We start from the raw sequence: 22,297 nt of genomic DNA, 5'->3' as shown, positions 1-22,297 counted from the left end.
GAGTTGATAATGTATCTTGTTTATTGACTGTTACCAAAATACTTTATCTCTTAAATTGATGTGATGCCTCCTTTCAGATTGTAGCTGTTCAATTCTGTTCAATTAAATTTTTTTGTTTGTTTGTTTTAATTTCTTGCAATGAAGAACTTTATTTTTAGTTCATGGGCTTTAAGATACAATAGTATTAGATGTATAAATATAGTAACAAAAGTCAGAAAATGTAAATATAATTTTGCATGTGTTTTTTGTCTTCATTATCCTTTTAATTATCTTTTAACCCCTGTGATTTACCCTGGGACCATATATGGGATCATGACTCACAAGTCTGGAACCTTTACAAATTCACATCACTAAGATTTAAGTCTGTCTCAAAAGGTAAGATAACAGCACGTTTGATTAGGATGACATTCAAATTAACGCTATAATTATCCATAATTTATAACATTGTTATCATTCTTTAATTTGTTGAGTTTTAACTTCTTTAATTTATTTTGCAACGCACTTTGTAAATCTATGTTAGCAACTTTATAAATGAGTAGGGTAGGATTAGGGTTTCTAAGTTTTATTGTGAAAGTTGTGACAGGAAACAGTTGTATGACACTATAAGGCAATTGACTGTGGTCCACTAGTTTCCCAGACCAACTTAACCATCAGTAGACGGCTGTTCAAACAGGAGACATGGGACTGTTCAGTCACCGAGGGGGGGAACTCGTCTCAGCGATTCACCACAACAATTCAAACCAAAGAAATGAAGCCAAGTCGAACAGAAGATGTTGAATGCAGCCTGTATTTTTTCACCGTCGCGTATAATTTCTACTCAGTAAAGGACCGGAAGTGCAACAACTTAAATGACAACTGAAGTTATCCGTGAATTTTTGATACCTAGGGCAAAGTGCCACACCTTCGCTTAGCGCAACAGGTAGGTTGAAACAACATTTATTTACTTTGCTGGCTATTAGTTTTAAGTTAACTTTAAATGGTTAGTTTAAAACTAATCTGAAAAGTGTTGTTCATGAGTTATTAAAGCTTTGCTAGCGGAGCCTCGACGGTTATTCACAGCAACAGGTGAATGTTTGTTGCACAAACGTCAGCCATATGGCGAGAGAAAACAAAGCACAAAAACTTCAGAATATTACACAAAACAGGCTTGTTGTAGCTATAATTTGTCCATGTTAGAGTGGTACAACAGGAGGTAAAAATACAAATGTATATTTATACTATTGTAAGCTTATTTTTGAGTAGCGCTGTTCAAATGTAAGACGGTTTTTACACTGGCAATGGAGACACCTGTTACACATAATGATATACAGCAAGCAAATTATTATTTACATGTACATATTTGAACCGTAGGTAAGCATAAGTCAAAAAACGGAAGATATTTTAAAGATTTGAATGACGTGGATTTTGTATATTTATTCATTTATTTGTTCACTTTCTGTGCATTTTATTTCCCGACACTAAATTTAAATGTTGTTGGCTGACAAATAGTGAAAGTTAAAACTTAAGAGTCGCTGCAATCAACCTGTGAAATTGCCACCACATTTTTAATGTTTTACTCTTGCTCAAGATTTTTTTTCAGTATTTCTTTTTCTCAATAATTATTTTGTCAGCTAAGTGTCAGAAGATTGTAAAATGCGAGCTGGAAAGAGAAAATGTTTGGCATTTTTGCCTTAAAAGTAACTCTAATGATTAAATCCTAATAAGTTTGTGTTGATCTGCTAATCGGTTAATTGACTAATTGTTTCAACTCCAGTAGAACTAATATAGTTTAAAGTAATAAATAATCCTGTCTTTATGCAGTGGGTCTGTCACAATAATTCCATTATCAGTCTATTATACCCATCTATACTTATTTGTGTGGTTTTGCTTTATTTAAGTTTTGTTTATTTAAGATCTTTTCACACACCAATGTTTTTTAAATGGGAATAAGATTATTTCTCAATTTTTCAATTTTTTTCAACAGTAACAGTCGGTTACGTTTCAGTTTGTCACACACACCAAGCTGAAAGTTCCCATCTTTCCCTGAACTTGCTGCACATGGGCTGGCGAAGTTAATGAGTGAATGGAGAGGTGTTGTTGGGGATATTTGTTCTTCGTTGGGATGGAGCGCAGCGGTGGAGAGGTGGAGGAGGAGCGATCTCAAATCAGTTAACCAGAACTCATGTACACGGCCTTGGGCTTTGTTTGCACATCTAACACGTCGTTTCACTGAACCCTGGGCCATTTGCAAACTTCATGTGCGGGGCCAAACCGGTCTGTCGTTTATCGTACTCACACGCTTAAACAGGATGTTAACAGTCGCGTACGGGCAGCTTTCATACATTAATATGTCTCTTAAAACTCCTCAAAGGTTTTCTGACCTGTTTTGTTTTTTAGCCTCAGGCAGGTGAGATTTACAACATCATGATAGTTGATTTAAACATGATGCTGGGTTGTGGTGTGCTAAACTCATTTCATTTTACCTTTTGTGGCAGACTCCACCCATACGGTAGTTTCTTAAGCAAAACAAGCTATCAAAAGTGTATGCAAATAATATTTATGTCTGCTTTGGGCTGCGACCGGGCTGGATGACTCGACCTGAAACAGGACACAAACAAGAGGATGAAGCTCAGCGCAGTTGTTGACAGTATGATCTGGAAAACAGAGTGTCCAGTTTATTTGTGTTAAACTAAAGGGTGTGCTGTTGTGGAACAACAGGGAAACCATAATGAAAATCTGAAATTAAAACAAGAAGCAATAGTCCAAAGCACTCTGAGTCTGAGTAAAAACAAACTGACGTGTCAACAGTGCAAAACTAGTTTTAATGAAATGAAAGATGCGTTCAGTTTTTTCCATCAGTTGAGAAAAATCATAAATAGACTGCATAATAAGAATAATCCTTACTTGCAGCCTTAAATTAGAATAATCAGCGATGGAACAAATCCAAGAGAATTTTGTCCAGCTTTTCTGAGTGACATACAGAAACAATTAGTCAGTGAGCTGATTAAACAGAAAATTCATCTGCAACTGATGGATTTATTGTTACGGTTGTTCAGTCAAGCAGAACATAGCAAATATTTTCTGGCTGCAGCATCTCAGACGTAAAGGTTTGCTGCTCTTCTGTGTTTTGAATTGAACATTGTGTTGTCTGATAAGATATGTAAAGATATCATCATTTTAAAAAACAAACAAACAGGTTTTTGTTTACGTATTGGTTGTTTGAATGTCGAGGAATCGAAGAGGTAGTTTGCCCTCCTTTTTTTCTTTTCTTTTCTTTTCTTTTAGCACTGCATCGCCGGCTCTGCATCATTTAAAAGTGCACTCTTCTCAGGCTCCTCGCTGCTCTTTGTTTACTTGTTAAAGTGCGATTCAGAGCTCCTGGGTCAGGAGGATCCACAGGAGGAAAGCAGGTCTGTTTGCAGTGCGAGAGCGAGGAGGGCAGTGCTATCGATAAGTGTGGGCTGCTGGGTAATAGAGAGGAGACAGGACTTGTTTTCATCAGACTGCTGCCCAAGGCCATCTGAGAAGGATGTTTACACACAGCACATCATATTATTCCACACAGAAACAGACAGGAGCGCACACACAGACACTTGACTGACCTACCAAACTGTGTGTCCATTGTAGTATGTAGTGTAGCGGTTTTTCTGTGCAAGTCACATTTGAAAAATGTATACATTAACTTCAGTCAGGTTGAAAAGCTCGAGCTCCTTTGTGAGAAGATTTATCAGGTGTTGAAGGTTATCTCATCTGCTGTATGTACAGCTTATTAAAAGCTGAATAAAGCAGTGGGTGATACAGTGTCATTTTTCTTTTTTTTTGTCACTGCTGAGACTTTAAAATCATGTATTGACATTTCAGCTGGATTTTAAAAGCCTCAGAGCCGATAAGAGGCCTAAATTGACCAGCTTATCGAATGCAAGGGCAATGCCAGTCGCTGATGACTACAAGGAAATCCTGTCAATAATTGCTTTCTTTTCAGTTTTACTTCAGGTTTAAAGAACTCATACATGAGATAAAAGCCAAGTGCAGCTTGATAAAAATGGGCTAAAAGATATATTACAAAAACAAACCTGCATGTTGAGATTAAATGAAGAACTACACTATATAGACTAAAGTATTCGGACACACCAGGTGTGGTATGGGGCTGTTTTTCAGGGGTTGGGCTCAACCCCTTAATGCTTCAGCTTCACCAAGACATTTGGGACAATGTTATGCTTCCAACTTTGTGGTAACAGTCTGGGGAAGGCCCATCTCTGTTCCCCATCCAACACCTTTGGGATGAACTGGAACAGAGATTGTGAGCCAGGCCTTTTGGTCCAACATCAGTGGCTGACCTCACTACCGTGTGTGGGAAGCCTTCCCAGAAGAGTGGAAGCTGTTATAGCCACAAAGCTGTCTGTGTGTTTAGAATGTGATGTCATTAAATCCCTGTTTGTGTAATGGTCAGGTGTCCCAGTGCCATATAGTGTTATAATTCAGGATAATCAGACACTATTTGAATGCATGGAGGCATGATTTTAGTGGCTTGTAGATTAAGAAATAAAATCTTGAGCGATTCCCAGTGCTTTCAGCCATATCCCCTGGTGTTCTTGAGTTACAGTTGCAGGAATAGCAAAGTAAGCCAATGCATCTTTACTGCATTTGCATAACACCTTTCTAACACACAAGCAATTCAGAGTGTTTTACATAAGCACGGAATAACACGATCAAAAGGAAAATGAATCGATGAATTAACTACTGCCAGATGTGCCTTCCTCCTCCTCCTCAAGTCTTTCAGAGCAGAACACAACATTGCAGTCAAAGTTGTCACTACCAGCCCTGTAACAATAACTGCAGTGTTGGATCAGTCTGAAGCTTAGTTATTTTTAAGATTTTTTTAAATATTTATCAGCATACCATTGTCTCTATTAATGGACTAATTCTTTGGCCGATAAAATATCGTAAAATTGCAAAAATACACTTTAACAAGTTACCAGAGCTCAGGGTGATGTTGTTGTCTGACCGGCAGCCCAAAAAATAAAGTAGCAAATTTACCAATTAGAGAAGGTGGAACCAGAGACTGCCACATTGACCTGACAAATGTCTTAAAACAATTCTTCAAAATAATAAAATAGCTGCAAATCAGTGTTCTGCATCAATTTTGTCACCTCTTGATTGGTCTTTGAACACACAGCATGATTCACACTGATTTTCCTTGACTTTTTGGTTGGTATGTTGTTAATTTAATGCCTGATCAAACCAGAGCATCCCTGACTCTCTGTAGTCTCATGAGTGAACATTTGCAACATGAAGGTAAATAATAGTGATGTGAGGAAGCAGAGCAGAGGATGGGGAATAGGAGTTTGCTGAATTTATAGCATTTGTCACAAAACAGTATTTTTCTAAATTAATGATTTACTGAAAACTGGGTCAAACATGTCCTCCCAGTTTCCCTTTTAGCATACCAGACCATTCACATCCATTGTAACGCCAGTAATTCCTGCCTCTTTCCTCTCAGCTTTGTCTTTGAAGCACATGATTTGAAAGTTCAAATTTCAAAAAAGCCTAAGCCTGTGACAAAACGCACTGTAGATGAGCTAAAAGATAAAGAACAGTAAACAAAAACAACAGACAGGACAGTCAAACCAGTTAGCCCACTTTCGCCATCACCACACCCCTCCCAAGTCACCCACACAGAAAAACACCAACACACCGTGTGCCAAGATATAAATTATGACTTTATCATGCAACACACAGCTTACATAAGCCGACCTTTTCGTGTATCTGTCAGGTGACGGAGCTGTGGTGCAGCGGCAGGGTTTTTGTCTGCGAAAGACTCGACTGCTTTGTTCACTGGAGACCCTCCAGAGGAACATCCATATCTACACCTCAGGCAACAATTCTCCAAATGTACTTTCAATTACTGTCTGTAGATAAGAGAAAAGGAATGTTTGTGATGTATTAGCAAGCCTCTGACTTCATTCAGGCTCTTTGTTTTTGTCTCTAGACTTCGTCTACCTGTATTTAGTTTTCTAAGGGTTGGTTTGCGCAGTGTTTAGAGCAGCAACTCAAACCCACATTCATAGTGAAATGGTTGTGGATAGATTTCAGCTGTGCAAGGAAACAACAAAAACAACTGGTATCATATGCAACACGGAGGAAAGACTATCTCTTTGAGGTGCAGTCAGGGGCGAACAGCTAGCCTAGCTGGGCCCAAAGGTTAAAAAGATCTCCATTATTAGCATATTGTGCCTTCATCCTGAGCAAATATATTTTATCATGTTCATCTCATTTTTAGATTGCATCTAAAGGTTGTGCACAAAAACATAGAAGCTACTCATGTGTTTCTTCCTTCTCAGTCAGCGATAAAGAGCCATGTTTCTACTTACTAAGCTGTTTAAGACTGAGACGATAGGTTAATTTGTTGTCTTCATTAAACACTGAACAAAGGCCTTAAAACTCTGGATCTCAATTGAATCTACCTTTTTCATTTCAGCTCATAATAACTTGTTTAATAAGTTTCTTGAATTCTAAACATAAGATCTGATAAGAGACTTGAAAGGATTTAGATGTATTCAAACCCCTCTTCTCATGTCCTCTTTTCAAAGAGCAGGAGTCACTTTTGGGGTTGTTGTACACAGTAACTCCTGTTTTGAAACAAAACTGTTAAAGGGTAAAATCAATTTCCACCGGACTCTTTTCCGGAGGAAGAATTATTTTAAGCCTTATCTTTCCAGATGAATTTTTTCCATCCGCAGCAATCCTTCAGAAATGGTTCTGACTGCCACCTTCACGGGTATCCCCTGGATTTCAATCCAATCCACATTTAGGGGACACTCTACCGCAATCTCACTTTTATTGCACCTGCTTCTCCAAGATGAAATGTTTCAATTTCCTCTGAGGAAAACTCAGAAAGTGAAAGAATGGGAGCTCAGCCAAGCTGCCAGCGCTGAAATATCTCTCCCCTTCAGTAATCGTCCTACGATCTTCCCTATCATAAAAAACAGGAGCAATATATAATATATTGAACGGCGCAGGGAACAGATAAAGGACTGTTATTGCCAGCCAACAATGGCCAATATCTGAATGAATGATAGTCATTTGATGCACAGATTGAATTCTTGATCTCATTATGACTTTGGAAAGTCTCCAGGGGAACAACATGATTGGTCAGTTAGGTGCTCTGATGTGAATCTGAGTCGGATGCTGTAAAGCCTGTGGGAGGCTTTAGAGGCTGAGAGAAAATCCTCATTTCTGACAAGTTTGCATGGCTCACAGTTTCTCAAGAATCCTCTGATAAGCTTTAACACTGCAGGTACATTCTGCCTTCCGTCACTTTCAAACTTAAACCTACCTGTCTATCCCCCAATTCTATTTTTTATTATTATTATTATTGTTCTAATTTTTAAATGAATATGAATTGTGAATTAAAAGTTTGTTTCATTATTAATTTTGATGAATTATTAATTATTCAAGTCATGTTCAAGAAAAAAAATGCCAAAGATTCCTCTGTTTCACCTTCTAAGCTGTAAGCTTAAAAGCTTCAGATCTCTGAACAGGTTCAAGAATCAGATTTGGCCGAACCGCTGGCATTCAGCTCCGTTTGACGCAGGCCGGGTCAGGTCTTTAGATCCATGCAGATTCATCTTTTAACACTGAGTAGCAATGGGGGCTCATGGGTGTTCACCGCATTAGCTTGTCATTTCCTGGTTTTTCCACCTCTCTCTGTGTGTCTACTGTTTACTCTGCAAACACAGTGTGGCAAAGATGACAGCTGCAAGTCGACTCGCCGGAGCCAGAACATGCCTTGTTAGTTGCGTTAGTGTCTTATTTTCTTTAAGCAGAGTTCTGGGGAAGTTGCATTTCAGTGCCTCTTAGCTATCAGTACAGTGATGAAGTTAGCTAGTTACTCATTGGCCTCTCGTTGCTTGGAGGAGTGTTGTTCATGTTCGAGCTATGATGGCACTGCATCATCTCTGCCCTGCAGGACTAGTTCCCCTCCAACTGTGTGCTGTTTGTGCTGACCAGAAGCAGAATGGGTGGCTCGAGGCAGGTAACACTACGATCACACTGTCAGTCAACCAGGAGCCAGTGTTTTTTGCCTTGCAAATGTGCAACTCAATTCCATGTCAGTGCAAACCAGATTTTTCCGACCCAGTCAGCCAACCATTAGCCGGGCTGCCTGATGGTGTGTGACCTCGATAGATGTTAGAAGTCAGCCAAAATACACCACAAAATGCTCACATAACAATCTATTATGCATGTTTGGTGTCAAAAAATAAAAACCTCTTGAATTTGTGTAATTTAAATATTTAATTGATCCCATTTCTGTCTGCTGTTTACTACAAGTTGCATTTACATTGAAGACTTATTTGAAAGTCTGCAAAGTTTGCTTTACAGAAAGCTGCTTCTCTGTAGTGTAACAGCAGCCATGCAGCAGTGAATAAACAGTTCAGCTTTGCTGAACCTTAAATTTTCTGTAACTTATGTGTCTCAGCACTACTGTATCTACTGTATACAGTCGAGTCATATGACGCTTATGAAAGATGAAATAGAAAGTGATGAACATATGAAGAAGGGCTTACTATTCATGACATCGCTGCCAAATGTTTTATTGAACACAAGCTTTTTTTCCCCAGCCTTGAGCTTTTCCAAAGCTCGTTCAACTCCCATGATTTGACACATGAGAAGGAAAGTCATGAGGTTTACTTCAGGGGTAAATATATTTGAAGAGATCATGTTGAGCCACCTTCTGTTTGACTCCTTTTAGTTTATTCTCATATTATTTATTTGCGGTGCCATCAACCAGATTTGACCAGATAATATTGCAAAAACTCATTATGAAAGAAAACAGTTTAGAAGATGAATAACAATCAAACTCTTGTCTCATATGTAGAACTGAAAGACCAAGGCTGAAAAAATTTGTCATTTAACGTAGTAGTTGACTGACAGAAAAGAGAAGTTTTAATTCAGATAATCAGACATTTAAGTGACTGGCAACTTTTCAAATGTTGGTATTGGATTTTTGTTTGAACAAAATGACACGACGCCCAATTATTTGAATAAATGTTGCTGATGAATATAAATCATGCTGCTGTTGGATGATTCCGATCCAAAAAAAATTCCTGAGAGAAAAATTCTGACCGTCTAGCTACTAAATGCTACATTCACCAGCTAGTGGCTAACTTTCTCTGTCTGACAGAGCCAAAACAATGAGCTGAAAGACGCTAAAACGCTCCTAAGAGCTGATCGGGATCGGGAAATAATTCAGTAATGAAATTCTATTTAAGACTGTTTTAATTGAAATGTATCATTAACCCCTTAATTAACTCCGTGTCGCAACCCTTACCAATCCAGTGTTTTTATCTGTAGTGAAAAATGGCACCAGTATGGATCTAAACTTATTCATACTGGTATTGAATTCATAATAATTAAAAGCTGTCATGTCAAGCGGTTTAGGACCGCTTGTGCAGTCGTATTTGGCAGAGCAGAGTGAGCTCCAAGATGCTCCCCAGACGAATCCCAGCAGCCTGCGACACTGCTTTCCGAGTGCATTAAAACACCCCCAAGGATGTGGAGAGCAGAAAGCAGATGCATGTCGTACAGATATGGAATATACATGATGTACAAGGCAAGAAATGCCACCGCACAACAACCAAACAGATGGAGGAGGAAGCTTGTGGTGGTGGAGGGAGAAATCAATATGAACGATGAGCAGATTGAGAGTTGGAGTTTGTCAGATGAGTATTGACCTTCTTGAATGTGGCTAGTAATTGTAAAAGTCAGCTGATACTGACTTCAGTGTGCTTGGACTAATGCGACGCTCCATTAATGTGATAGTTCCCACTGCCCGCTGGGAAATTACCTCGACTCTTGCTCCCCTCATGGAAGATGAGGGACACTTCAGCTGGGTTGGTGCTTGCCAGTGCAACAGTGTGTAAAACAGGGGTCTCAATTTAAAGCCTGTCGAACCACTGGGCCTCTGCGGCGCTTTTGATTGCACTTGGCACGGGTGACCCTCTTGGCTTTTTCAGAAGTGGCTGTGAATGTGTTGGAGGTCCCAGTGAAAATGTCGATGAATGTGTGGTGGGGATTGTTTCAACCTAGTTACGGTCAAGCCCACCTCAAATCACAAGAGATTGTTTCTATGAGGAAGAAAGAGACAACGGGGGCTCGCAAAGACGAGAGGTTTGTGCTTGTCTTTGTCCAAGATTTTGTCTGCATCCTCAGTGAGTGCACCAAGGCTCTTGATGTTGGAGCACAGCCAAACCTGACCTGTAGGGGGGATAAATAGACCTTCAGAGCTTGGAATAGTTTAGTCATGCTTTGTTGCTTTTGCACAAATAATTACAGCCTTTCAAATAAAAAAAATATATAACTGGGTTTTGGTTGTCCTATTTACAGCACTGCATTTTTAGCCTTTATAGGCAGCTTGTAATATTTTACAACTCAGGAGACCCTGTCTAAATCTGTTCACTTTAACCCTGCCATGAGTGTATTTTGTTGGTCCCATGTGCATTTTTCATACCAATTCTCCAAGCGCGGCCCAGCTCGATCCCTCCTGGATTTTGCACGAAGATGCCCCACAACATAACTGAAACCTGTTACATCATATTTGTCTGGCCTTATCGCTTCTTGAAAAGTTGCAGGACTAATGGATACACACATAATAGTTGATACACAAGTAAATCTAACACCAAGTATAGCCTGTGTTGCTGTAACCTGATATTCTTATGTTATTGTGCTGTAGAGCTCCACTTTTGTGCAAAACAATTAAAAACACATCAGTGATGTTCCTTAGATTATGTGAACACAGCAGTGTGCAAACTCTGTAAAGGTGCAATTTGTAAGATATGGTCAGAATTTTAGTTTATAAACTTTATATTATCATATATGATAAGATAAACTAAGATTATTAACTAGGATGTAAAGAAACACTGTTGACATTGTGTCGTGCTTTGTGTTGCAGAGATATTTAGTCAAGTTAGTATAAAACTCATGAAATACATTACATTACAGACATTAAATATTCTTACAGCTGTTTTCCCTCACTAAACAGAATACAACCTTCTGGATTCAAGTTTTTCTTTTCTACTGTGCTTTAAAACGCGTTAAAAAATGCTTTATATAAGGTCACAAACAAAATAAAACTCGCCAAAGTTTAAGTATCACTCACTGAGTGTGTGAACAGGGAAGTCAGCTGTAAGCTCAGTAATTACCCACAAGAGACGAACGAGAAATATATTGTGAACTTTTCATCACGCAGAGATTAACGTTAGCGGAGCAGCAAACTGCAGCAGTGACAAACGAGACCGACCAGCACAGCTGCAGCATGAAACCGCTTTAGCCAACAAAATATCAGAGGATAAATGATTCTTTATGGTTGACATGTTTTGTTTTATTAGATTTTTTCATTTGTTTGTTTTCCCACACCTCAGAAGTGCACTTTTGTGTGCTTTTAGGATTGTGCAAGAATTTCATCGTAAAATTGATGTGAATGTACGTTTCTGTTTAAATTATCTGCTGTTTTGTTAAAAATCAAACTTGTGTTTCTGCCTTCTAAAAATGATTTTTTTCCTCACCACTGTCGCTAAGTGCTTGCTCATGGTTTTGCTGGGTGTCTCTGTACCAAAAATTAAATGAGAGAGTTTAGTCTAGACCTGCTCTAACTGGAAAGTGTCATGAGACAACTTTGCTGTGATTTGGAACTATATAAATGAATTGAACTGAATTGATATATTCGTGGAAATGATTCATTTAAATATCACAGAAAAACATTCAACTTCATATCCTGTTGTTGTTAATGCTCACTAGGCACTGAAAATAGTCCCAGACGGTCAGAAGAAATGCAGTTTTCACTCCTGTCTGAGGACTGCACCCTACCTGCATATTTGATACCATACGGTTTTTGAACAACGTTTTGATATTTTCATTCAATTTGTTGGCAAAAGATATAGAATAAAGTCTAGACTTTCAATGAAATGTGCTTGACCCAGAGGGTCAGATAGTTAAGGTTAAGAAACTGTTTTGTCCCGTGGGCACACATCCTTCCTTTTAGTCCACAAAGAGATACTGTGTCCTCTACCTTTGTCGCGTCCTCTCCTTCGCTTGTAGACAAACTCCATTCAAGACTCAGTGATTAATTATTTACCCAGGCAATGAAATGCCAAAGCCTGGAGCAACACACCACCAGGAGAGAAAAGGTCACTCCTGTTCTGCTCACAGATACCCAATCTGCGATACACACTCACACACACACAACCATGATGGATGGCAATAACATCTTTATCGGACCTTCGGGCAGACAGAGTTTTCATCCTCGTGTCCAAACACCGTCGAGATCAAGGGCAAAGCAAAAACTTGACTGATGAGGTGAAATCTTCGAGAAAGTCCTGAAAAAGCCCTCATTTAAAAACCGCTCACATGTCAGAGGTGGTGAACTGACCGATCAATAGCAGTCTCAGACTCTGTCAAAGTGTGTGTGTGTACAGACCAGTGTCTGTGGAGCCAACTGTAACCTTTCCTTTATGAGCGAGCTCAGATTGATGGGAAAATATCACCTTCTGAAAGCGATAGGCGCGTGCTCTCAAAGAAGTTTTGTCGCTTTCGATTTTCTCTGTGCTGTTCAGTCGAAGGGTGTTTGTGTGATTAAAGTTTAATTGCTTTCTTAATGTCCCTCCACAGCTCCACGACACAGCTGGCCAAATGGGGTGCCAATGCTGCAGGATGATAAAAAGGTGAGATGTGTGTCTGACTCTGTGGTTATTATCTCTCCTTGTTTGTTTTGTGCCACTGTTCTGCACGACCGTACTCAAAGTACTGAAACATAACTAATAAAATAAATCAACGGAAGCATCACATTACAGAAACTTCACCCGTCGCTCACTCAATCGTCTACAGACTTTATTGTGCTTATTGTGTTCATTGTGGACCTGCAACTATTGCTTATTGTCCTCATTTGTTTTTGGTTTTTTTTAGCAGTTTATTGTTTAGTCTGTAAAATGTCAGCAAATTGGGATAAATAGCCAATAAAAGTCAAGCCACTTCTATTTAAACATTTTATCTGTGTACCCAAAACCACAATGAGCTTTACACTCTTCACACAACAGAACTTCAGGAAAGGTTTGTTGGCTTGTGATCAGTTTAGTTAGTGGATGGCACCTTGAATAACAGTAAATATATGGCTTTTACTGCATGAAACAGTTCCTGTGCTCTTTCTCAAAGGTTAACGTTTTGCTTTGTGAAAGGGGGTTCATTTTTTACGATGCTCTTGGAGGTTGTCTTTATTTCTTGGTAATGTGGCAAACCTCGGCTGTAAAAACACCGCAGGCCACCTTTGTATGAAAAAAATGTTTGACTCAAGATAAGTTAATAATAGATAAAAAAAAACACAACAGGATCAAGATTTTGTATTTCTGTTTTGTTTCTGTTCTTATATATTCGATAAGTCGGTTTTTAACCCATCCAGTCTCAGCTGTATTTTGTGTTTAATGTGCTAAGTAGTAAACATTAGCATGCTAACACGCTAACCTAAGATGGTGAACATCCTAACTTAGCATTTTAGCATTTATCTGAAAGCACCGCTGCTGCTGCTGCTGCTGCTACAGCCTCACAGAGCTGCCTGGACAGAATCGAATCACTTATTTAAATTGTAAATGTCCACCTCCTCGGTAACAACCTCTCACTGTAGCTTTCCTTATCTGCCGGTCCACAGAACCAATTCAAATGTCTCCTTGCCCACATAATGATTTCTTGTCTTGTTTCATGCAGATAGTGAGAGGTCCATTTAAAATATGTCTGCGCTCTCAGCCTCACGTGTACACTGTACAAACTTTGAGTCAATATGCCAATAGTCATCACCCGTGGTTACTGTATTTCTTTGCTGGGCTGTCTATTCATTAAAGGTCTACAAGGCATCGTTGTCAGGGCTCGACATCGCTGTTCTTTTTTCAGGCGAATGAGGAGACAGAACAGTGCCGGGAAACAAGATTTTGATTGCAGATTAATGAAAGGCCGTGTGTTGATTCGCATACCAGAGTCGTAATCCCACACACACGCAGACACTGTTTTTTCTTTCCCATGTCAAAGATACACATGTGAATGCTTATGACACGCACACACATACCTACCTAATTGTCTGGAGTGTCACATTTCTGGGCTTAGTGGCGTTTGGGGTTGCGCAGGTTACTGGGTCAACAGCACTGCCTCAGTATCAGCAGGCTGACACGACACAAGGCTCGGTTTTTATTTCTTTTTAAAGCTGAATGGCTTAGTGTTCATTTAATTTCGAAAACCGGTAGATTGAAATGGAATTAAACATATCGATCTGTGAGCAAAAAATGAAGGTTTTTATTAGTTTCTTGCTTATTTAAAAAGGGATTCTGGGACATGAAGAGAAGTTAATTTTATCTTTCTCTAAATCTTGTATCCTTACTTACACATGTTGAAGTGTTATATGAGCCATCAGTGTCACAGAAGGAGCTCATTTATCGTAAATTATTGTCATGAACATTTAAACTTAAACTTCCAGGTAAATTTCATTGAAAATCCACGCGAAACCAAAACATTAAGACTCGGGGGTTCAGTTTACTTCAAAAGAAGTGGTTCATGCAAAATGGGTCATTTCGAAAGGATCTGCTTCCCTTTTTCCCCCCAGGTGATCCTGCATTTTGCCAGAGTCCTCTGCCCCCCAACGGAGGCGATGCAGCTGTCCCATTCAGATATTGAGCAATTTAACTAAAATTGAATGTACCACAAAATTCCTATTTTTTTATTTTATTTTCAGAGAACTCATTACATGCATTCTTGTGTATCGCCTTTTAATTTGCCACTCCAAGGTAGAATTTCCCACTGACTTTAGAGGACACTGACAGAAGGAAAGATCAGGATGTTCATCACAAGTCTAATGATGTTGGTGGCATAAAATCCATAGACACCACTTCAACCCATCTTATATTTTAATTTAATCACCTTAAGCCTGTGGAGCATGTGAATTGTCTGTATTGTGCTCACATAAGGTTGGTGTGGCTCATCATATTAGTCTAAACGTGAGGAAGGAATCTTCCCCCAGACTTTCCCAGACAAAATCTTAGTTTTCCTTTTTTGTCTGTTTTGTCTGTGTCCACTTCACCAAAAGGCAAAAAGCAGAAAATTGCAGCAACAAGTTTGAGTCTTTAAAAATACCTTGGAAAAAGAACTGTTACATTCTGTGACACAGCTTTTTGTCTGACATCATGAATGACCCTATGTTAAAAAAAAAAAAAAAATTATGAAACACCTTGAGTGTCTGGCTTTTCTGAAAGCGAATCTCAGATTTCACCTTGGCAGCCAGGACACAGCGGTGGCCGAGAGAGAAATGGAAAACATTCATTTTCTCAGCTTTCCACTGTGAAGGGAGACGTAGGGGAGGATGCAGGGTGAGAGACGGGGAGAGAGAGAGGTGCTTAAGTCGGAGAGGGTGAGCATGTGTGTGTTAACTTGTGGTTATAAATGCGTCGGCAGGTGATGGTTTTGTGTGTCTGCTTGCCATGAGGGGAGGGGTTGACAAAAAAGAAAAGCTGCTTTTGAATCAATCGATACATGTGGAATTTATCTTGTTAAGTGCATGAATAGTGTGCAGTAAAGCCAAAAGAGAGGGAGATTTTAAAAAAATATAAATAAATAAAAGCAGAACAGATAGGACAACTTGAGAAGGAAGGAGGAGGCGGGGAGTGAGACGATAGATGGAAAAAGCCTGAGGGAAGGCGCTCAAATCAAGGAGAAGTCAAGTGCAGAATGATAGTAGATTAGTAACTATTGCAGTGACGCAGACAAAGACGAGGAGGAGGTTTGCGTGGAGGGGGCGCCTGGAGAGGTGTGAGATGGAGGGATCTCTGCTTGGGTTATGAGGATCACAGGGTGGAGGAGGAAACAAATGAAAACAACATAACAACAAAGAAACCACAAGAGTTTCACAGCAGGTGACGTCTGACAGCCAGTTACACCATCTAGAAAACAAAGCCCCCCTGCCAACACTCCTAACACCTTCTGAGCTGTGTGAGATCTTGCGCTTATACCCTTGTAAGAAAATCCTCCAAAATGAGGTATCAGACAAGTCATTACAGCCTACAAGGAGGCTATTGAAGGTGCAGAGCTTAAATGAGCATTAATTAGTCTCAGACCTTTATCGACCTGAGCCGCCCTGCGAGGGATTGGGACGACATCGACAGGTCTGTTTCACAGCGCATGGCAGTCTGTAATTTATCCTCTAAAAGACTCGCTTCACAGCAGAGGGGCTGAGCAGACGAGAGCAAGGGTTTAACATCTAATGAAGGAGTGAAGGAGAATGCACTGCATCGGTGCTAAATAATGTCGCTGCTCTGTCTGATTGAGAATGGAAGCTCTAATTATGCAGGTTGCAGGTGAAAACCCCCCCTTTCTGTTCAACGTTTACCACTCACCTTAATGAGCTGAACTGTGTGGCATAAATAGGGCTCATTATATTGCGTCTTCTTTAACGAAAATGAATAACAACAAGTGAACACATATGTGTTTATTATCATTTATAGGGTTTGTTTTGCACATAATCAGTGGACCATTCGTGTTTTGTCCTCATTTCCTCTCCCTTCAAATCAGAACAAAGTGCATTTTCTGAACTATCATCCCCAAGACCTTTTCTGTGAACAAAGGCAATCAGGGTCTTCTCATTAGCTTTCTCTGTCGAAAAAAAAAAATAATAATCTTACATTTTTAGTATTATGGGCAGCTAGAGTCCAGGGTCAAAAGCTGAGATTGTAAAATACACCATTATGTTGTTAACATACTGACATGTGACCTGCAGTAATCCAACCCCCTCCACCCCCCCGGCTGCTTCTGCGCCGACAACACCAACACAACAGCAGCTGAGAGTAGAAGTCAGTGTTTGACTTTTCTCCCCTCCTTTCAGCAGCAGTCTGCATAATATATGTGACATTCACATGAACGGTGCAGACATTACTGCAGCCGGATGCTGTACATGTAAACATCAAGCGCATGTCTGAAGCCGGAACGGCGGCATTTGGAAAGAAGCACAATGAAATGTCCTTGTTGCAGTCAGTGCTCATTATGGGATGGTGTTTTCATCGATTGTCACGGGAACATCCGACTCCTGGAGCCCAGTCAGGCGGACAGAAATAGTCCTCGTCTCTGTCTGTCGCCACGCTGATCCAGGAAATCAAATAGTGACGCCAAGCATAACTCTGACAGGGATTTATAGATTTCGTAGACAGAATGCATTTCAATCCATCCAATAGTTGTTGAGATGTTTCACTCAGAATCACAAATCTCGACCTCGTTGAGGAAAATTCAGAGGACCGCCAAAGTCTTGAGAGCAAAGCAGCAAATTCTTATATTTTCCAAAAACAAAAACCTGTTTGGCTTTGTTTTTCTTGATTAATGACTTTAAAGGCTAATAAGTTAATCAGCTACTGATTTCAGGACTAGAAGTAACACCTTGTCCGTCTGTCTCTCTCACAGTTACATCTACGACCCCTCTGTCACGGTGGATGTGAGGAAGACCGATTCTGCGGGCAGCTCGCTCTACCAGTCCCATCACTTCTCAGGCGGGGCCCCCAGCGGCGACCCGCTCAGCAGCCACAACAAGCAGAAGCAGGGCTTCCATAACCCGGGCTACAGCAAGTCCAACGAGAGCACACTGAAACTGGAGGTGGACAACAACCACGTCAACCACAGGCTGCACGCGGCGCCCACTGCAAGGGAGCTGCACAGGCAGGCGAGCGCGCCACCTGCAGAGGTGTACATCATCCAACCAGAAGCTCTGGGACCGAGATGGATGGTACAGGAAAAAGGCCCGAGCCAAGTGCCTGTTTACCCCAACATACAGGAGTACGAGAACCATGTGAGCTATGGTGAGCAGGGACACTGTGCAACAAGGAATGGGTGGGACAGCTCCATCAACGAGTGTGGGATTGGCAGGGAAAGCCTGTCAGCAGACGAGACAGACGAGGGCGTGGGAGGGACACCGGAGTACCCGTGCGACACCGGGGACGAGGGTAGCGTCCTGTCCGTGGACATCCACACCAGCACTACCAGCCTGTCCTCGGCCGACACCAAGGATGAGCTCAGACTGCCAAAGACTCCGGATGTTTCCACCGTCGAGAGCGGGATCTCTGTGATGAAGAGCGAGGACGAGGAGGAGTCGAGGGACGAGGAGGAGGAGGAGGAGGAGGTGCAGAGCGTCACGGACTCGATGGTGGCAGAAGCTCTTGCTGCTTTGGAGGCCGCCACCGCCGGGGAGGATGACTGCGAGTGACAAACTTCTGTACTTTCTCTTGCAATCACCGCCTAAAACTTTGACATGGACCTGAGGGCAACATCACTGAGCGTCCAAAACCAAACCTGGCCACCCAATAACACCTCCTGTGTTTTAATCAAAGAACATGACACGAATGAAGGACAACTCTGTTTACAGAAAGCACAGATTTTTTTTTTTTTGAACTCGCAGTCATGGATAATTTTTTTTATTTTGGTCACACTGAGAGAGTATAATGTAGGCCTTGTGAAGGAGGCAACTTTTCCAGTGCTGTGACGTTTGGAGAGATCCACACAAACGAAGAGACTTTGTGTAGACTGTGAATATTGCCTGCAGCCATATCAGCCTGTTAGCCCTTTTGAATCTAGTGTATTTAAAACACTCCACGGTCCTAATAAGCCTGTATATACTCACTCAGTGCTTTGCCATGTCCATACCGCCCCTGTACAGTAATAACCAACATGTTGCGTTTTCACCTCACTATGCTAACCGCTAGCACAGAGTCAATAATTCCTTGTGAACACGCAGTTCTTGCCATAGATTGCCGTTTCTGCAGGAATTTCGCCCTTCACCGAGCGAAGAGGAAAGGTCAGAGTATGTTCTTTGTTTGTTTTATACCAGCTTTTGTCTTCTCTCATTATTTATAATATCTTCACTCGCATCGTTTTTGATCTACTGTGAGAAGAAACTGGACGTTGGTTAACCGATGACGACGTGTTCCTCATGCGTAGCTTATCGTGTCATCATCGATTTCAAAAATTTCGAAGGAAAAAAAATTGCACACTGTTCATCAGACAAGTGTGCATTGACAAATCTTTTTTTTGTTTTTCTTTATAATCGGTTAATGATGTCATTTAATGCACAGCGCTACCGTTAGCCTGTTTGTTATGCAGGGGCAGATCGGAACATCTATGCACATTTGAAGTCCTGAGCAGGTAACCAAAGGATGAATTAGAAAAAAGGCACTTATACATTTCACTGATTGCCTTAGTTTTCTGCAGTTTTTAAATCTTAACTGAACTTTGAGCTTAACAAGACCGTCTAAGGTCATGTCATTGGTGAATAAACCACAAAAGGGCCATTCACCCTGGTGACTCTTTTTATTTCTATTTTATGTGTCAGGGTTTGAATTTTTCGTCTGGCCTGTGACATTAGTTCAGCTCACTCATGTGCCTAACTAACTAATCGAGGCTAGGCGCTGCAGAGGAACTTAGATATGACTCTCTGAAGAGCGTTTCAGTGCTTAAGAAGCCGTTTCGGTCAGCGAAGTTCGGAATTTGTTTCACTGGAACTGCCCTTTTCACTCACCGTGTGCCTGCCAAATCATTTCTTATTATATTTGTATTGTAAAATAAAGGAATGTACTTATTTTTTTCTTTCCCATGAATGACTTTTGTTGTTTTTTGACACTTGAGGATTGGTTTTGATGCTGCTTATGTTTCTTTGGGACTAATCTGTGAGTTCCCATGTTACCACAGTAACCAGGTTAGTCAAATTGTACCCTAACCCTAACCCTAACCCTAAACCAAGTCATTTAGGGAAATTTAACTGGATTTACTTCACCCCTTGCAAGTGAATTTACTAATTGCAGAGGGAATTTTTTTCCTGTTCCTTTTCTTATTTTTAGCTGTGTCATTTGCTCTTGGTTTCAAAGCAGAGATTGGCACATAACACATTTGATCTTCGCTGTGCATTCATCAGTACGTGACTTTAGAACATCGAGTGCTTGTTTATTTACAAGTGCTTCCTCCCTCCTCTTCATAAACGAGTGCGATCACTGTGGGAGCTCGGTGTTTAAACCTCACTATCGCAGCAGTTAGAGCCTCGGCGGGCGGCGTCCAGGTGCCCCGGGGCCTCGGCTAATAAACACCTTAGGGCTTTTTTGCTTGAGCCAAGAAGACACACACACTCGGAGCACCTTGGAAACACAGCTGAAAGAAAGCCTGATCGACTGACTGACTTGGGCTCCTCACGGCAGGAGAGGATGTCAGTGTGTCTCTTCTCGGCGCAGGGGGTGGAACGGAGCTCTGATGATACTGAAATAGCCTTTTCTTTGGACATTTATCTATTCATCTCACCCACCCTCTTCTATCTTCATCCCTCTCGCTCCTCGCTTGTCGCTGTAATTGCTCACCAGGGCTCTCTCAATTATAGTGTGCTCATTTTAAGTCCTCTCTGTAGTTGGACTTTGTTTTTGAGGCATGGCGGGGTTGAATGTTTCTCACCAGACTTCTTTGTGTTTCTAATGTATTGAGTCATAGAGAAATGTTTAAAACGGTCTTTAGCCAAACAGCTTTTGCTTGATTGCTTGATTTAACCTGCAAAACTGCGAGAACAGAGCGTTTTCATACATCCGCTCACAGCGTCACATCGATACCTCGTGAAACTGGAGCCGGTTTCATGTCATATACATATATGAGGTCAAACAATGGGACAGACTACCAGCCTCCATACTGCACTGAGGCCCGTGTTTGTGAATACATTCACAGTTTAGCTGAAGCTTTGATCCAAAATGACTCGGAGTGTGTGAACAAGAAGGTATGTGTGTCTTTCAATGGCTGTATTGTTATTTTTACCCCATGATGGACAAGATAACTTGGGAATACAGAGGGTGGCTGTCTACTCAACAAGGGGGAATCACAAGCCAGCTCTGACTTCTTCCAAAAAGAGCAAAACCACATCAAAGTCATGTCTGACTTAACAAGTAATTTTATTTGGAGTCATATCTGTCAGTGCATATTTCAAGATTTTTTTAAGAATCAAATCAAACAATCATTAATGCTGGTTTGTGCTCCATAAACTGGTGAAAAACTAAAAAAAAAAAGGGTTTTCTTTATGAAGTTCTGAATGTACACCCTATGTGTGCAGTACGAAATAAGTCATACATCCACCGAAGTGAGTGTGAGTCAGAGAGTGTGATTGTCGGGTGAAATGAGAAAACAATATTTCCAAATTCAAATTCATGGAGTGCGATGACAACTGGATCTGCTGTGGAGTTCCTGCCTAATCAAACCAGTGACTCATCGCTTCATCAACGTTTCCCGCTGAAAACAAGAGCTGAACTCTGTGCGTCACCAGATTACTTTGATCCTTTCAGTCACCACGAGGATGCGCAGAGAGGTAGATTATGCATAGTCAGAGCACAGCTGGGGCTTCAGCACGATTATGAAGGATAACAAAAAACTAGTGGAAAGTCACATTAAGCTACAGCGCTGGATTGGTTTGTGACTTCTACAGAAGTCTGTTTGATCAAAACATAACCTTACATATACAAGCTTTGCACATGTACATGTTCACATTGCTCTTGTTGGGTCTTTGTTCATGCCTCGACAGGGCTGCACTGCTTTTTTGCTTTTTAATGGGTTTTTAGCAGGTTTCGTACCCTGAGAAAGTACTTCCACCTGCAAGACTGTGATCCTTCAACTTAGCTAAGGAAGCTACCAAAGTCAGCCTTGTTTTGGCTGAATGACAGAGCATTTCTGCTTTTATCTGAAGAGCATAGAGAGAGTTTTATAAGGGTAGTAAGGAAGAGGTACTTAAGGGATAAAGTGTGTTATTCTATATTTTTGCTACGCTCAACATGTGCCACGAAAAGACCAAGAAGTCTGTTTCTCAGCACTTTCTGTCTTCTGTGGCACTCAGCCCCAAGCCAGTTTCTTAAAACCACATCACAAATAGTTGTCCCATGCTTTAAACAGAGCCAGTCAGTTGTTTTAGCAGCTGCTGCCCAGCGACACACACTGGCTCGGGGAACATGACAGGTGAATGAAGGTGAATGAAACCCTCACGACAGATTTTGCATGAAACAAGAGTGACGCTGCAGGGTGCGTGTCAGGTGTAAGAACGGACAAACTGAGCCAATGCATGGGCTGTCTTTTAAAGCTTAGGGGCCCAGGTGAGCTTAATCAACTGATGACCCTCCCGTGTCAACCACCTGCTGAGAGAATCAGGCCAGAATCTAAGACAGGGGGGAGGGGCGTCACACCAATAAGTGCATGTTAAACCTGCCTGTGCTGGAGCTGTGCAACATGTTTTAATTGATGACCA

General features: G+C 41.0%; 1 protein-coding gene across 1 annotated transcript; it reads left to right on the top strand.

The window, feature by feature from the left end:
- Positions 1 to 629: 629 nt before the first annotated feature.
- On the top strand, positions 630 to 19,637 carry zgc:194930 (uncharacterized protein LOC557813 homolog). The gene is made up of 3 exons (XM_046380798.1): positions 630 to 919; positions 12,646 to 12,698; positions 17,455 to 19,637. The coding sequence occupies exons 2-3, from the start codon at positions 12,667 to 12,669 to the stop codon at positions 18,248 to 18,250; spliced, it is 828 nt and encodes a 275-aa protein (XP_046236754.1). The 5' UTR covers positions 630 to 919; positions 12,646 to 12,666; the 3' UTR covers positions 18,251 to 19,637.
- The last annotated feature ends 2,660 nt before the right edge of the window (positions 19,638 to 22,297 follow it).

Source organism: Scatophagus argus, chromosome 23 (genome assembly GCF_020382885.2).
Source record: "Scatophagus argus isolate fScaArg1 chromosome 23, fScaArg1.pri, whole genome shotgun sequence".
Classification (NCBI taxonomy): Eukaryota; Metazoa; Chordata; class Actinopteri; family Scatophagidae; genus Scatophagus; species Scatophagus argus.
This window is presented reverse-complemented; position numbering and strand designations above follow the sequence as displayed.